The sequence below is a fragment of the Diplotaxodon limnothrissa genome, linkage group LG13 (assembly GCF_057381915.1).
Source record: "Diplotaxodon limnothrissa isolate DT_005_m linkage group LG13, D_limnothrissa_male_GT1.1, whole genome shotgun sequence".
NCBI classification, from domain to species: domain Eukaryota; kingdom Metazoa; phylum Chordata; class Actinopteri; order Cichliformes; family Cichlidae; genus Diplotaxodon; species Diplotaxodon limnothrissa.
This window is the reverse complement of record NC_140608.1, coordinates 23,925,467-23,943,981: the sequence shown is the minus strand read 5'-3', so window position 1 is coordinate 23,943,981 and position 18,515 is coordinate 23,925,467. Positions and strand designations below refer to the sequence as shown.

The following is an 18,515-nucleotide window of genomic DNA, read 5'->3' as shown; positions in this document are numbered from 1 at the left end:
GAGCATCTAAGTAATACTAGATACTCATTATTCTAAACTTGTAAGACATGTGGTTGTGAAATACTGCCGTCTAATAAGACATTCTGGCACCAGAGAGGAGGAAGCCAACTCTTTAGAAGTCCTCACTGATGAGCAGATTAATCACAGGTGCATTGTTCCATGGGTGATAAGAATTTAGACAGCCTCTTTAACAAAAGAATGCTCTCCAAAGAGTGGAGATAATAAAATAGGACACAAAAACACACAATCACGACAACATTTATAATATACAGGATTCCTAGATCAAAATATGAAAAAAGAAATGCTTAAAAAATTGACCATCACACAGTCAAGAGTTAATAAAGCATAACTACAGTATATATTAAGTGCTAGATTAAGTAGTTTAGTCATCTCAGTATCACTGAAAGTGGTGTTTTAAATTTAACAGAGGAGTTTTAAGGATTTATCTATGGTCATGTTTTGAAACACACAATTTTTAATAAAAACTACAACAATGGGTACCTTCCAACTGTCAGCCAATCAGAACACAGAATTGTTTTATGTAACACACACTATCTGACAAAAACCGTAATTATAGGGACCTTCCGGCTGTTAGCCAATCAGAAGCCTTAAAAAATACACGTTGTGTGAATATTCATGACCAGGTGTAGTACCCAAACCGGTCTACAGGGGCGCTGTGTTGATACACAGATTATACACAAAAGTTGGGTAATTGTGAATATTAAGGACTTTTTTTTGTTTTTGCTGAAACTTAGAATTTAGGCCTTTGACACCTATATAAGCACTCTCACATCGAGTTTTCATTCCATGAATTGTGAGGACATCGGCCCTGTCCTCATAATTCCAAATGTCCGGACAGTGTGGCGTGTATTCTTGCAAAATGTCCTCATAAACCACCTTTGCGCACACACACACACACACACACCAATTTGTTAGACCTAATGACTGATTGATTCGCCCTGTTCCCAATGGGAAGTTGGAGCACTAGGCCGGCGTATAAACTGCACCCAAACTCACCTTTCCTCCAGCTTAATGAGGGTTCCTCAAACAAGCCGAACATTTAATGGGGACCAAAAAAAGCTGATGATGTCATCTGACCGAAATGTGATCCGGTGATCAACCTGTCTGATTTAACGGCGACCTGCGTGTTAGCCGTAGAGAGGGCTGTGATGTCACCAATATAAACAAATGGGTTGCAACCTCTGCGCAGGGTGTAACTCACAGCCGGGAGGCCGTTTTAAGCCCTTTAATGACAATTAATGTCAACAGGACAATTAGTGCACATCTACTGAAGTGCTTAACTGTAGATGGGCTGCTAGCGGATCGATCGTCCATACTTATCCGAAGATTGATTCAGGCACAGGGAGGCTGGCGCTCTTTCTCCCTGTCTAAGAATCTCATTTTTTTGCTTTTCTCGCTCTTCGTTCTCTTTTTTTCAATCGATAGAAACAGGCTGGGGGAAAACAAAATAGCCAAACTGATGAATAGATACTTGTGTGTACTTTTGCTGTGTTAAGTGGATGAAATATTTGCAAAATTGAACTACTTGGCTTTTTGATTTGCTGTGCATTGGGGACAGCTCTCAAAACACCCAGAGGGCTCCCTAGGCCTCACTTTGAGAATCACTGGATCAGAAAATACTCTAGTACATTTCTCTACAGCTGCACGCTACACCACTCCTCTTCTTCTCTGTCTCTTGTCCATTGTGGGGGACTAGACTGTGGACAACATCTAGCCACTCCCATGTCACCCATCCTGCCTTGTGGGAGGGCAGATGGGACAGGGAGTATTTTAGGATGTATCCGTGTGTGCACAGAGAAGGAGGTGGGTTCGGAAGGCAGTGGGTTTGTCATTGTCACAGGGCAAATTCCAGGTGGCAAATTCCTGGCATGCTTGCGCGGCAGGATCAGTAACCAAAGGCCTGCGGCTGCCCCCCTCCTGCCCACCCTGGGCAACCCCATTAATTGTGTCCGACAGAGGGAATTGGTTTCAATTGACCCCCATTCAGCGGCCCTTTGACTCGCAGACAAAAGACACAGCCACGTGGAGACTAATGCTCAGGCTGAGCAGCATGGAGGTGGTCCATGCCCCGCCAACCTTCTCTCTCCTCTCCCATGGGTGTGATCATGATTTGGCTTGATCATGCTTTGCATCAGTGCTGATAAAACAAAGAAGTACAAAGGAGACGTTTTGAATCAGTCCATTTATATCCCTTATCAAGCGCTCATGTTCAAGGCACATTCAGGACATTCATGATAAGCGGTGTAAAGATAGAGCATGCTATTAAAACACGGCTGCATATCAATCTCTAACTTCCTTTAGGGAGTCTGAGTCTCATGTTTTTGAAGGAATGCCCTGAAACCTGTTAGACCAACGTTACCCCCAAAGGCTGTGTTTGGTCTTCTTCATTCACAATCGAGGCCAGATACTACCGCTCACTGCAGGTGACTGTTAGGCTTAAAATAAACCAAAAAAGTAAAATTCTGTGAGTGAAACAGGCTGTTAACAGTCCATTTAATTTATTTATTTTTTTCAAAGATGTTTCAATACTGACAGTCGGGTCTAACTGACCACCTTTGTAAATTTCAGTGCACCTTAGTATCCAGCGATAATCTTGACTGGCAAAAAGAATTTTTTGTAAGTTAGACAGAACAACTCATTTAATGATAAATTAAGCCAAAAAATTTTCAGTCGTTATTCAGTTAACAGCTTTGTTGCTAAAATGTTTAATTGAAACGATGCCGTAATTGCTCAGAGCCCAAGGGGACATGCCAGGAAACACCCTGATCTCCAGTGGTTGTTCAACCAGCAGTTAATGTTTATAATTAAATGTTAATTTGTTAAATACAGAAACGATTAATATTTAATAGGTGAGGATCTGGACTGAAATTTCCAGTTAAGGACTGAAATGGCGTAAGGCTTCCCTGTATGCACATTGTTATTGTAAAATAGCAGTCATTGAAAGACAGCTAATATAAAGTCCCACACAAACCATTAGTCACTGTGTTTTAAGTAACGCTCAGGTGACAACAGTCAACCTGTACCTGTACACTTAATCTTATTATTGAAATCTGCTGCCATCCTTTCACCCTACAGCTGCTCCCAGGCTGGGCTCTCAGTTAAGAAGCCAGATCATATAACCTTTGTCGAACCGTGCACACCTACACTGAACATCTTTTTTTCTATGGTTCCACGCTTCAGTCAGAAGGTGGTAAAAGATGGCGTGTATTAAAGAGTATATGCGTGTCCCTCGAGGTGGCCCGTGGCTGTGAATCAACAGTGTCGATGACAGGCTCAGGGCTCTGTGCCTGGACTCCTAGTATATTTAAAATCCCTCCTAATTAAACTTAATAGAATGTAAATTTAATATCTGCAGAGATTGTGTGCTGCTGGCCAGCCCGCTCCAATTTAAGGATTGATAGAGGCCAGCGTGGAGGTTAATTGCTGACTTGATCTACTGTCCCCGTGACATGGTGCGGGGCTGTTTTAATTGGGCCTGATCTGCTGCTACATGGACAGATTTCATTAGACTAGCTGGCCTCTCATTGACTGGAGAGATACACTAAGAATAGCACCCCCTGTCTGCACCTGCAGGAAGTGGAGAGGGCTGGATTGGGCATCAATCTTCCTTCCTTTGTCCTGTGTCCTTTCTCTCGCTTGAGCAGCATGAAATTAAAGGTGGGGCCCTAGACTAGCCCCACTCCTAATGAATGCTGTAAAATGCCTAGTAATGACAGAGCAGCGTGATAGATCATTCATTTTTCACACAGTGCAATCACTCAGTGCACATGCTCGTGACTATGGGAGCAGAATTACAACCAAACATGTTTTTTTTGGACATCACTTTTCTCATGAATGTCATGTTTTCTTATTGAGCATGTGGGTGCAAGGACCTCAGTCATTTCCAATCTACAGCCACCTTATTTATTCCTTTTTGATAATGCAATATGAATATTACAGTGGTTGTTGTTCAGACAGTGGAAAGAAACAACGCGTATATTATCTGGAGTGTCTAACTAAAACCAGCAGCAGTTCATCAGGTCCATTGTCCGGGCTGCTGAACCTAACCCTGGTAAATAATTTGCGCTAGTAAAGGCTAAACAATTTTTCCCTTTTTAGCCTGACTTTGACTAGCATGTGTGTATCAGGCCAGCTATAAATCAAAAGGCAGCCAGTGTAATTAAGTGTACACTACATTAGTCAGGCTAATTAATTTTGGGGGCCATCCATCCATTAACCAGCGGGCCAGCACTGATTGGGCCTCTGTTCTGTGGAACCCCCGACACTGGGGACTGCGACCTTCCTTGGCTGCCCTCATCTTTCCAGATACACTCATGCATTGATACCCAGAGACACAGATGTATACACAGTCATATATGTACCAAGTCTTTTGGAATTTGCCTAAAAATCTTCCTGCACCTAGAAGGGCACTTAGAGAGCACATTTTGAGCCAAGGCCATTACCCCGTCTTGCAATTTTAAAGAGCAGCCCAGCGCTGAAATTTAATGGCTCTTTTTTTCCACCTCTCTATAGTGTTTAATCAAATTCAGACTGGATGTTTTCGCAACTCTAGCTGATAAACAGTTGGATGCCAAAATGAGCACGACACAGATCACATACCTTTGCCTTTGCTCGTGTGGAGGAATGACCGCTTTCAGAATTCTCGAGGACGGCGTTGCTAGCAAGAGGAGGCATTGGAGTGCTGTGTTTGACTATTTTATTGCTAGGCCAGATTGTATTGACAAATCCCTTCCAATGGTCGTGGTAATCTACTAAATCAATACACTTTTTCCATGAAAGACTACCCACCTGACATTGTCTTAATTGTCCTGATGCAGTAAACCTCATTCATTTACTGCACCGTGCAAGTCAAAATAGAGTTATTAGCACCTACTGTTTGACCTACGCCTGTTTATGGCCCCAGTGGTTAGACATTAGGGGTGGGGGAAAAAATCGATACTGTGTAGTATCGTGATATTTTGTTTGCTAATAATGTATCGATACAGGGACAGCAGAAATCGATATTTTGTTACAAAAAAAAGTTTTTGTGGACTCTGACTTCAGAGCATGTTGATCAGCTCCTTTTTCTGAGCAAGAATCCTGACATTCCTTCACTGTCCAAATGTGTTTAACTTTTTTTTTGGCAGCAATAAACATGACAGTTTACTTATTTTAATTTAAGACATGTTTTATTTTAATTAAGTTTAAAACTTTTTTATTTAATGTAAAATTATATTTTGTTTTAATTTACTTTCAAATTCTTCAGTTGCTGAATGGGCTTCATAGTTTTCAGAAACTGCTTAGTTCAGAATAGCTATAATTGTACCAGATGGTTGCATTCAGTTAAGTTGGACTAGACTGTAATACAAACTGTTCAGTTTGTCAACAATAAAACTGACTGAAATGAGAGAAAGTCTGAGTGTGAGACTTTGATATTAGATATGAATATTGATAAAGTTTACCTTTATGTACAGAATCTGAATATCGCAAAATATTTTTAAAAATTGCAATAATATCGTATCGTGCGTTAAGTATTGTGATAATAATGTATCGTGGGATGTATGGTGATTCCCACCCCTATTAGACATGTGGAGATATTTCCTTACAATACAATAACGGCATATTATCTGGCTTAGAAGAGTCCAATCTATCACAATGAGTGCCCATTATATCACTGATAACCCATCTGGATATAGAGGGAGACTATTCCCTCTAGACAACAGAGCCTGTTCTCTCTCCCTCTTCTCTCTGTTTGCTTTTGATGCTAATGAATACAGCGGCGAAGACACGGAGGAGAAAAAACGAGTTCAGCTACGAGGGCGCAAACTTGAGAGATGCAGCTTTGATGGCAACGCTGTCCATATAATTAAAACCCTGGCAAATGAAGAACAAGCAGTGGCTTCTGTTGGTCCTGCTCATTAACAACAGGCCGTTTGAGCCTGGCGCCAGCCATTGTGTACTTGGGGGAAGGTGGGGAGGGGCGCTGTCACTGGCAGCTGGGAACGCCATGCCAACAACGGTGGGATGGCGTGACAAACCGAGCCAAGGATGAGCGCAGAGCCTGGCACCAACGGGGCCCGGGATGGGACGCCGTCTTGCTGGCCCCTGGGGTTGGTCTCGGTCAGGGCTGTAACCTGAGTTACCCCACAGCCCCGCACTACTGCTGTCTTCTCCAGCTGGAGCCACTGTTTAGATGTCTTTTTTTTTGTACTTCAAACCTATTCTATTAAGCAGCTGAGTGACAGATTCATCGGCAGTATATTTGAGTTATGAGTTTTCCCCCCCTTGAGTTGACCATTACTCAGTTAATCTGTTGATTACATTCTCTTTAACTGACTTAATGTCTATTTTTTAAGATGTAAAAAAAGGAGGAACTTACATCTTTTAATTGGTTAATACTAGGGATTCTACATATCGGTATCGGTCCGATACTGACCTAAATTACTGGATCGGATATCAGAGAGAAATAAAAAATGTAATCCGATCCATTAAATATTACAAAAGTACCTCACAAAACTTGCGACATGGCGTAACCCAGCTCATGACCTTAGCACTTCGGAGCAGTATGCGTCACGTCATAGAGCGGCTGTGGCGACCTCTCGGCGGTCTGGTTGAGCATTTGGAGCCTCGCTACCAAACCGGCATTTCATCTCCGAGAGAGCTATCCCAGAGAAGTAAAGCATATATGTAAGTTCATCTCTGAATGTTTGTAAAGCATTCCCACGTTAAGCTTAACAACCAATATAATGAGCGACTGCCTCTTCTCTCTCCCTCCCTCTCCTGTTGCTACTTCAAATTGAAACTGATCAATGATCAGCTGATCGGCTTTTCTGTCGCGAGTCCCGTCTCTCTTGTTTGTTTATCACCCACTTTGCGCCAGAAAAGAGGAAACCAGGCTGAACAACAGCAGCACGTTTAAGCTTGATAAGCTGTTGTTAGAATTTATTTAGCTGGTAACTGTGCAGGGGCGGATCTAGCAAAGTTTTGCCAGGGGGCACGTAGGGCATTAACAGGGAAAGGGGGGATACAAAGAAATACTTTTCTTTCTTATTCTCCAGCTTTTAATAAATAATTATCTGAATCTTACAACCAAAGTTTTCATCTGATGTAAAATATATAGAAGTCCATTACTGTATATAGAAACTGTTAAGTCTAATATACCCTAGTAAGCTATACTACTTTTTCCTTTGGGAAGGTACCATCTGTGCAGTCTGCAATTCTGTTGAAGAAAGATGTTGAATCTATTTCATTATTGTTGAAAAATAATTGATTCCTGTGCATTTGTTTTACACGTGCATTAAATTACAGTCGATTATGTCGATTAAGCATCACAAGGCAAAGGGTGGGGGGTGGTTTCCTATTTTTTTTGCTGGGAGTTGGCAGCGCTATTAGCTAGGTTGTTTAATATTTCCTCTAAGTTCTCTTTAAAATAGCAGAATAGGGAGGATGGTGCAGGTTTATGTCTATTAGATTGATCAGTGTTGCTGATCTGTGAAATATTTTGGGTGTATTTTTTGCATACAGGTATAACAGAATAGCTTTAGTGTTTTGGTTTTTAAAACTTGAGTATGAACTTATACAAAATTCAGCAAGATATTTAATAAAAAACTGTTTTATTGATTATATATATATCGGATTCATATCGGTATCAGCAGAGATCCAAATTTATGATATCGGTATCGGACATAAAAAAGTGTTATCGTGCCATCTCTAGTTAATACTCAGCTAATCAACAAATGAAAAGCGCGCCGTAAGGTGATGCACCTTTGAAGATTCCTTTAAAGGTTCTAGAGAGATGGCTCTTTACTATTGGTTCATATCATGCCACAGTGTAATACCCACAGTGCACCTGATAAGTTTTATACAAACAATATAGATACTATAAATTGATTTAGTGATCAATCAGGTCTGTCTGTGAATACCAGTGGACTCAATGCATGACTTAAAAACATTTAATCCATTGTTTTGTCTAAGCAACATAAGAGCTCTATAAATCATGAATAATCAACTTTGGCTTCCACCACAGTCTTTCTTTATGTTTTGCTTTATTGATGGTTTGTCTCATCTTCTGTTAGTCAGTATGGACACCCAGCTTTGAAAAATAACCCAGGGAGGAACGACAACAGCTAACAGTGATGCTGTTATTTAGTCCAGATGAAATGTGGCATAAACTGTGAAGGATAGGGATCTCTTTGTGCCTGGTACATAGTGTCCGACTTGTATGATGTCAGTCTATTTTTGACTAATGCAGTCCTCAGCGTTTGTAAAACAGAGCACAATAATAGTTTTTTCTCTGTCCCTCTGAAGGATTGAGTGGCACATGTCGTCGCTGCGGGCTGTGCACAAACATGCACACATGCAGCATTTGAATCATAACGCATATAAGCACAAGAAGCAGTCTTTATGAGAATAGCGGCACGTCGCAAGTCAGACATGATTCCTTTTTCAAATCAGGGAACTATTTAACTCGTGGCGTTTGCGAGCTTGGGCTCATTCCACTGCAAACTTTGAAAAGCGATGACAAAGAATAAACATTCCCCTGTTGTTAAGGAAGCCGGCAAACCTGCAAGGATTATTTAAACAAGTTGGCCGACAGGATTCCCAGTGTGAATCTTTACTGTCAGCACCAGAGTGATGTTACTCGACAATGGCTCATTGTAACACAGCTGTAAACCCGGTGTTGGCACCACGGGCTTTTAAACAACTCTGCCCACTGACATTAAAAGTCACCGGGCTCCATTCACATCCACACACAAATATCCCATCATATTTAAGAGGGCCCATTAAGGGCCACATTGAGAATTCATGGCCCTTTCTCTCACTCTCCCTTGTGATTTATCGGTGGCGAACATATTGCCAGGCCCTTTCAGAAGGAGTGGCTCAAGTTTTTGTCTTAGAGGAGGCCCAAAACAATGCATCTCAGGCACATTTCTCCGACAGGGCCGGGGGCCGGGGCTGTCCTAACATCTGTTTGTGTCCAGAGCCAGGCGGGCCCGGAGCACAGCGTGCCTCGGTGGCCCCCTTCTCCTCTCCTTGGGGGTCTTTGTTCCCGATTTCATGCTATCAGAGCGGCAGCATGTTTTCCTGCGCAGAGCTGTCACTGATATAAAAGGCCCTGAGTGGGGTCACATCAAGAGGGATGGGCATGAAAAATTGGTAAAATGTATCACAAAGCCCACCCACTAGATGGTTGCCTAGCGCCCTGTGGTGGGGGATGTCAAGACCCCTCCGCCTCCTCCTCTGTTACCTTCCCTTTTCCCCTTTCCTTTGCTGAATTACACCTCTCCCTCTCTCTCACCCTGGTGGACAAGCACATCATTTAGATGAAATGGTGCAAACAAATTAACGGGTGGTGCTTCAAATAAGTCTGCGTTCTTTGTGTGTGATGAGGGTTTACTGGGGTCCTACCAGTAGGAAGGAAGCTGGTCACCTGCCGGCCCGCCTGACTGAAAAAGCCATCAAATGCTCTCTCAGAACAAGAACAACTCATTTGTTACACGTATGAAGATATGTTTTTAACATTTGATGAAGTCTGTGTTTAATTTGCTTCTTCAAAAGTTGTGGAAGAGTCTCCATGATTGCAGCGCGTCTCGTTTACAGTGCTAACCACGCTCCGGCCTCTTTCGAAGAGTACAGAATTACTCTCTCATTAATTGTTAGGACCTGATTTTATCGAATACCAGAGTAATGAACTCAACATACTCTGTATGCTTATTGGACCGTCACTAATCACCAATCAGTGATTGGGCCTTCGATATTCCCTAATTGACTCGGCAACGACAAATCACCTCGCTGTCTGTTTCCTTTAATTGATTCCTGCGGTTTAGAGCTGCTGCAGGAGCAGGTAAATTAAATGAGAGAGCAATGTTTTCAGGTGCTTAGTAAGTGCTTATACTCTATCAATAGCGCTGCTGCCGCCTATATTTTAATGCGCTACAATGATTGCTTCACTGTTGGATGTGAATTTGTTTTCTCATTAACAGGATAAATGCCGTCTTTAGGTCCGAGGTGTTAAGAAGAAGTCGTGAATGGCCGTGGCGCTGCCGGCTACTCCTTCACATCACAAAGCTCCCTTTTTTTGGGAGGAATTGTAATAAGTGCAGCTAACATTCAAATGAATGGCTATTGAGCAATTTAAGCATGCACGGCTTTATTGAGAGGTTAAGAGAAGCCGGTACGTTAAACAGTCTTGCAGACATCTGCCGCGGTTGGTTTCAAAGTGCTGACTAAAAGTGGCAGGGGAGGTTTCTCAGATTAAATCTCTCATTAGGTTTTCTTTGTACAGGTGGCAGTAATGTGTCAAGAGTCCGGGCCTGAGACAATGCCCTCCTCTTACTGGGACTAATATGGCTCTGGAGAGCCCAGCCTCCTTTTACTGCCACTACTTTACACAGAGACACAGTCACAATGAAGCATCTGGTGGCCTTTTCCTGTGTAGAAAGCTTTTCTGCGGCTATTGTGTCAGCAGCAAGTGTGCATGTGCGAGAGAAAGAGACAGAGAGATCACGAGGCTTAGTGCGTTTCTGCAGCTCGAGCCGACTTGTCGCAGCAACTGTCCGTTTCTCTTTAAAAACTTAACTCGAATAGATGATTTCTGAATAACTCCCCTCAGCTCCAAGCTTGGGTGGGTGGCCAAGTGCGTGCTCGTGCATCTGTGTGTGTATGCGTGAGTAAAAAGAGGAAAAAAAAAAACAACCCAGTAGTTGGAGGTCACAGGGGTCAAAGTGATGAATTTTTATAGGCCTGTTCCTTGTGTTTCAGCCCTGTCCCTTTCTCTGCGCGCTGCACTGCCTCTCAAAGACAACCATGCAGGGCAATTTGTCCTGCGGGGCCCTGCAGAATGGGCCAGCAGAGAAGTTAAATACCAGGGGTGAACACACACACACACACACACACACACACACACACACACACACACACACACACACACACACACACACACAAAACATACACATACATTGAGTTTCTCTCTCACACAACCCTCCGTCCTGTTGTCCCGAATGATTTGTGGCCTGTCCATTATCAATTCCAGGGGGACAAATGCTTTTGGTGGGTTTCTGAAGGTAAAGCCAGAATGGCAGCCCTCATTGTGCCATTGTTTTTAGAGAAGTTTCCCAGATGTTATAATGCACAAGATAAATAGGGCACATTATCACTACCTCGCACGCCCTCTTACCTCTTACCAAGCTCTTTTTTTTCTTTTTCTTTTTTAGCAAGGGCGTGGCAGGTTAGAGGACCTCCTACAACGCGCACACTGCCATTGGCCATCAACATCAACTCTCACCGCTGCTCACTGAGTTCATGGAAAGGAGTGAGAGTTCTGTGTGTCTCACTTGGTGTCAGGGGAGGACACAGGCCAGGTTTACTGGGGTCAGCCGCCGACCAAGTGGGTCACACAGACTAACTTTGCGTTCACGCTGAATCCCCTTACCACTGTATATATGTGTGTGTGTGTGTGTCAGTGATGAATCCACTGTGTTTGGAGACATTAAATTAGCCAGTCACAGGGAGAGCGGAGTGGATAACTCTGGCTTGTGTCCAGTCAGATGAGGTGGGGAGGGGTCACAGCTGATTTACTGGCTCTCCTGTGTAATAGCTGGCAGGAAAGCATGGCCGAATTTGTTGTCTGCTACTTTGGATGCCACCTTCTCCCCTCGTTCGTGCAGATGTCGCAATCGCGTGCGCAGGATGAGCGTGATGAACGACGGCGAGTGGAATAAAAGCGATCGGAGTGCCGAGCAATTCGCGCTGAACCTGCCACCCCGGCTGGCACACCTTAACTCAGCTGGCAGCTTGGCTTTGCGTGGCAGCTAGAAAATAATGGTGCATTCTGACAATGCCAGTGCTCCCGCTGACACAGAGGGGAGCCCCCGTCCCCTGCCTCTAGTAATGAAGAATGAATACTTAGCTCATTGTCCACTCATCCTCTTGTCTCTTTCTGCACACGCTCTCATACTTTCCTTAATAATCACTGGGCTTCTGTGGGAGGGGGGGGGGGTTCATCACATAGGTTGGGACATGCAGTTTACATGAAATAAAAGCATATAATAAACTACATGCCTTGAATATGAAATTAATTTTCCAGCGTTGCCTTTCATTTATTTTGTTTTGAGCAATAAAAAGGTAAAACATAAAGGTTAGTTAATGTTAAAAAAAATCAAGAGATACTTTTATTGTATTTAATATCTGAAATCTTGTTCGTCTTTTAAACCTGAGCGGTGTGATTTTCATTGAATGCTCCCTTCTGTTTGTGCGTCCCATTAGCCTTTTTCCTCTTCTAAATGTTGACTTGTGAAACAAACCTTTGCACATTGTCAAGACTGCTATGCTGCCCTGAGAGGGTTTCTTAGTGTTTAAGCTGGGAACGGTGGATCATGTCCATCTGTTGGCAGCACCAAACACAGAAGGCTTGAATGCTAGTTTGTGTGTGTGTGTGTGTGTGTGTGTGTGTGTGTGTGTGTGTGTGTGTGCGTCCTCGGTCTTTGAAGTGGGACAGATTGCTTTAACCTCTCTTCTAAGGAGAGCAGCTGGAATAGAGAGCTCCTTTAAGCAGCCGCTTCCTCCTTCGACAGTCATGAGATTATCCTCCATTGATGCACAAAGCCAGCACCTTCCTCCGCCTCTCATCCCAGCCCCCCAACCCCACCCGGCCCCTCTGGCCCTGGACAAACACACAGTGCTGACCTGTGACCCATAATGCAGAGACGCAATGCCAAGTCACTTTGCAGGATCTGTTAAAGAGGCCACAGCAGTGAAGACATCCACACTGTCCTTTGGACTACAGCGTTGTACGCTGACAGCTGTCTGTTAATATTTTCCCTTTGCCAGACTTCTTCTTCTTCCCACAGACTAATTGGCATATATCAAATGAGAAGCCAATTGCAGAATTATGGTAATGTCATTTAGGATGGTCAGTGAGGCAGTTTCTACATTTAATGTGCTTAGGAAGCTGCGGCTTTGAAGGGAGATATCTGTTCAAAGATTCTGCCCAAGCACCTGGGCTCTGTTGGCAGCGGGAAAGACACAGCACCACACTGATATAGCCTTAAGTGACAGCATGGGCTTCTCATTTTCCCCCAGACATCCTCAGTGTGCGGATCTTATGACAGAGCCACTGGGATGAGCGGGCGCGTCTTAAATGAGTGGGATGTTTGACGCAGAAGATGACAGTAGGGGAGCTGTGATCAATCCAGTGCAATCAACCACCACCAACGGCAATGATTACTCAGTCGTTAAACATAGGAATGGATCGATTGTTAACATGCGCAGATGTCCAGAGCTGGGATACCTTAAGGTCCGTCTGCACCGGTTGCTATTTGTGTAAAATACCTGTTATTTTTCCAACGGGCTAAACACAGAGTCTGCATCTGGAATCATTTGTTTGCTTTAAGTTAAAGTGGTTTCCTTTTTTCAGGTAGCTAAAGTGTAATCATTCTGGGAAAAGACATTTTTTCACACCAGAAAAAGCATTAGCTAATTGTCTTTTTTTTCTAATTGAACCCTCCCAGCAGTGACACTCTTGGCACACAATATAGACCTACAAGAATACAAAACCTCAGTTATCTCACTGAGAATTACATCATTCTGTTCTTCTCCTAGCTGAAACCTATATGTATCATCTTCTGTCTGTCCATATCTACATACATTTAACTGTGCCGGCGATTCAAGTATCGCTTAACGGATTATTGAAATCATTTGAACATGAATGGAGTGGCTATTTCTGTCCTTTAAATATTGATGCTTATTGTGCCAGCGAGCAGTGTAAGCTTCTGACTTCAGTTGTAACTGTGAAGTGGCCAGGGATTTCTGCTTGACTGATTTTTGGATTTGCAAAGCAAGGCGACAGAAGGGCACCCACTTGGAAGAATTACTGGAGTCCGATGTTTGTAGAAACCCAAAAAACGTTAGGGTGCTTTTAATAGCCCTAATTTAAAAAAAAATGCAAAATTCACCACATCTCACAATCTTCTTGAAGATTTCTAAGAGTTTTTGCTGATGATATCTTAAAATTATTATTTTTTTAAATCAGTTATGTATTATATTACAGTACTGTTACATTTAGCAGTAATCAAACACCCCCAAATGACCTTCTTCAATTGTCTTTGCTAGCTGTGGCTACAATGACTTTTTGACAGGGAAAGTATCTCTTGCCCTTCTCACTAGCTCCTTCTTTGGCCTATTCATTGCACAAAGCTGCTTAAGCACACTTAAGCGCATTAGCATTTGGCTGCCAGGGGACCATATTGACCCTGCATTTGGAAGGCCTAAATGAGTGAAAGATGGAGCGATTTGTTAGGGCTTTAGAAAGTTGCTTTTGGGGGAGTGGGGGTAAGCATGAAGGAATGGGGCTGAGGCGGTGGAAGGGGGGTTCGAGGAGTTGTTCCACTTTCTCTCAGGGCATGGTGTTTGTTCTAATCTGGTGTGCCATTTCTTCATGGCCGAAGCAGGACTGATTTGTGACATTTCGGTCTAAAGGGCCTTTTTCTGCTCGCTATATTGGCTTGACCCGATTATCAGATCTGTGCTTTGAATTTGAATCAGGTCACTGGCTCTCTGCTGTGTGGTATGGGAACCACTGGCTAAGGGATTTCCTCATTCAACTGTCTTCAAACACAGATGGCCGAATGTTTAACTAATTGTTAAGAGAGTCCACAAAGAAGAATTTAACCATGCACACAGTCCATGGGGTCAGTACATAGACCCAGATAAAGAGAGGGGACAGTGAGGTGGCTGTTTGTGGGTTGGCTCTTTATAAGTCATTCAAATACACCACAGTGTTTAACGAATGGTGTTGAGGTATACTGAGAAACTAGTGTATGCTGTATATTAACGTCCCAGTAACTGTAAACTAGAAATTATATCATAGATGGTTTGCATGTTAGTGACGTCAAATGAATAAACATTCCAATAATCCTCTATCCTGTTGCTTTCTTATGTCCAGAAACTCTGCTCTGATGCCACCATGCAGACAATCAGAACCGACAACAATGAAATTCACAAGCTAGTATTTCAAGAAACTGATAATGACCGAAAGGTGAGTTCTTCTGCTTTGAAGCATCATTTCATCAACGCTTACAAAAAAAAAAACCCCAAACAAAAAAACAAATACAGTCCTTTTGTGGGACTGTGTATTCACTGACTAACCCAGGGGTGGGCAATCTCAGTCCACGAGGGCCGGTGTCCCTGCAGGTTTTAGATGTGTCCTCGAACCAACACAGCTGATTTAAATGGCTAAATTAGCTCCTCAACATGTCCTGAAGTTCTCCAGAGGCCTGGTAACGAACTAATCATGTGATTCAGGAGTGTTGACCCAAGGTGAGATCTAAAACCTGCAGGGACATCGGCCCTCGTGGACTGAGATTGCCCACCCCTGGACTAACCCAATGTAGGCTGGTCCAATCCTTCCACCCACATGGGGCGACACCTCTGTTTGCACAAAGTCAGATTGTATGAAACTCTGTCGATGAACTACGTAGACACTGTCCTGATGAGTTTATGGTCTCATTCTTTAGTTTAAAGTCTTACTGGTATGACATGATGTTCATTATTTCATAGCAGGTTATGGTTTAGGGCGAGCCTACCTCGTGATCCAGTTCTAAAACACCAAGTTGTTAAGGGCCTAAATATTCAGTTCAGGAGATGTCAACGTCACCGTGTCCATCATTTATATACAGTCTACCGTTGGAAGCAGGTATAAGTTAAGGATTAAATGTAATCATAGCCAACACATTACAGTGTTTGCTGTTTTAAAGGTCAAGACTGTGAGACTGCTCACTGTTGGTCAGTGTGTCAAACTTCATTGCTTTTATCCTACTGATATTAAGGTATTAATATAGGTCTAACCCTTTTGTTAGTAAGTAAATGACAATATTCGAATACCATATTTAATGTAAAAAATTGTAGGTTTTGACCTGTGTAATGAAACTTCAAATACTGCTTATTTTCTGCTTTGATACACCTGACCCCGAGGTGCCAAGGTCAGTGTAAAGCCTCGATGAGACACGTGTAGAGATAACAGTGCTGTCTGCTGCTGCAGCTCAATGCTGTTCATTATGCTGTTCATTAGTTCTCTAATTACTGAGTGAAGTTCACATTAGTATTGCTATTAATCAGAGTGCAATTTCTCTCTTTCCACTGATTCAGGTTATTCTTCAAATTGAAAAGAAGCTTTTTAATTATGTCAACCAGGAAGTATTCCGGGAAGACAATGGGACCTCAGTAAGTCACTCCTTTAACTTTTATATAATCATCTACTTTCTCACCTCTCATCTTATCTATTACGAGTTTAATTTCCTTGATCAACTGTCATATACATTCTTTTTTCACTGTGTAATGACCGCCACTGACTGACTGTGAAATCAACAAAGCAAAAGAACAAGTTCAAAATGACTCCTCATGTCTGCACAGTAGCACAGAAAGGTTAAAATAATTAGGTTGCAGCTGCTGACCTGAGTGGTGCAGATGCCCTCACATACCTAACAAACAAACACTCTTTTTCCCCAGTCAAGAGGCCAAATGTAGGGAATAACTTTTAAGCAGCACTCAGTGCAGACGAGACGTGTTCAGCGTCTGCAGAAGAAAAACAGCAGAGGAACGCACTTCCACTTTTATATGGTTGTATATTACATTAAGTAGTTCAAAGTTGGACCTTGTTAAAAAACATGAATGACAAACACACACACACACACAGCAGAATTGGCAGTGAAGCGGCAGAGTTTATTAACCTTGTTAAGTTAAAGTTTTGGGTAATAAATCAGCGTTATCATTTATGAACTTGCACTGGGTTTGTATCACAAGGACAGTGTGGTTTAATGTGAGCTCGTTATTACTGCTAATTCAATTCATGCCTTTTTAAGTGAAGTTGTATGATTTTGCACATGTCTCTTGTCACATTGAGAAATATATATATTTTTAAATCCATGTAATTATATTGATTTTCTTGGGCCGTCCGGGGTTTATTCATATGCCGCATGATAATGTTGATTTTCCTGCTCTGTGCGTTTATAAGTCACGTGACGTGCATCTCACTGAGCTGAAAAAAAGCGCCCACTTGATTTTCCATTAGCCGTGTTTGCGTGTCAATAAATTAAATGAAGCCACTGAATATTTTCAATTGTTTAGAGTGGCCTAACGCAGCCAAACAGATGGTTCAAAGTAAGCTGGCATATTTTGGAATTGGAATTGTGGGGAAAAAAAGTATTTTCAGTTACTTTCCTTAACTTCCAAAATTTACTGAGTTCAGCATTATCTTTTATGTGACATTTGTTTGGCTTCAAGCAAGCTCAGTGCCTCCAAAACACGTGTCCTTCTGTTTTTCTTCTTTCTTCTTCAACTGCTGAGATACAGTATATCCTATTATGGACTTATTTTAAGCGTTTTTACTGTAAATGCATATTAAGGTAGCCAAATAATCCAGAAACTAGAAAATAAACATTCTTGCTTATAAGGTAAAATGTAGAAGACTGCGAGTCTTCAGTAAGGAAAGTCGATGTGGATGTCTGATTGCATGCTGTCCAGTAAAGCATGATTGAATCTGACCAGCAGAAATGTCCCCTAACTGCGAAACAGTAGCTGTGGGGAGGCTGAGGTACCCCACCCTCCCTTCACCTTCATTTCCTTCTCCCTTCCTCCCTCTCTCTCTGCCTCCTCACCAAGCCAGACAAGATGGATGACATAATGGGGGCATCAGAGATAATCTGATGGTCATGGTCTAGTTAAACACACCGTGTTATGATCCTTATAAAACAAACTACCTTTCCAAAAGGATAAATGTCCCTCCTTACACTCCTCCACTGGGGAAGGGGGGGGAAGAAAAAAAATCCATTGCATCCTTCATCAACTGCAAGACTTGTACCAGCTTGACAGAAATTTAATTCGAGGCAGCTCTTGAAAATAATTATTGTATTTTGAGAGGAGTAATCATTGGCCGGGACATGATTGAATGTGTCCATGCCTATTGACTTTTGCTATGATTAATAGGTTTGTTTAGTCGATATTCCCATCGAAATTGTATAATTAATTATCCCCGGCGCTGTCACGGCAGGACGATGGAGAGCCCTGATGAGTATTTGGGAAGATTAAATTTTCTGGGCGCTCATGGCGTCAAGGGGCACCATGGGGCCTTGCTCCGGTGGAAAGATGGGAGGAGCGTGGTGTGTGTGTTTGTGAGGCTGTGCAAGCATCCATGGTGCACACTCGTGCAGTTTCTGCCTTTCCTGGAAGACACGCACAAACACACACAGGGCAAGTCTCCCTCCTCCACTCCCATTGATTTTGTTTCAGTATCTCTTTATTGTAACTTTATCAGCGTGTGTCGGCAGATTGGGGGGGGACCAGGAGAGGGGAGGAGGGTGCGTTTGTGTACTAGCTTTAGCAAGTGATGAACCTTTCTGTCTGGCGTGCCTCTCCTTGTCATGCTGGCAGCGTAGTCTTCAGCATTACTCAAAAGCCCGGAGACATTTTAAACATGAGAGGGACATAAAAAAAAACCCCTAAAGAACAAATGCTGCCTCAGC

General features: G+C 42.7%; 1 protein-coding gene across 1 annotated transcript in view; it reads left to right on the top strand.

The window, feature by feature from the left end:
• inpp5a (inositol polyphosphate-5-phosphatase A) overlaps positions 1-18,515 on the top strand; it is a 177,617-nt gene that overhangs the window by 138,427 nt on the left and 20,675 nt on the right. The window contains exons 10-11 of the mRNA XM_085368919.1: positions 14,942-15,034; positions 16,144-16,218. Coding sequence (XP_085225045.1) covers positions 14,942-15,034; positions 16,144-16,218 — 168 coding nt within the window. The remainder of the gene's footprint in view (positions 1-14,941; positions 15,035-16,143; positions 16,219-18,515) is intronic.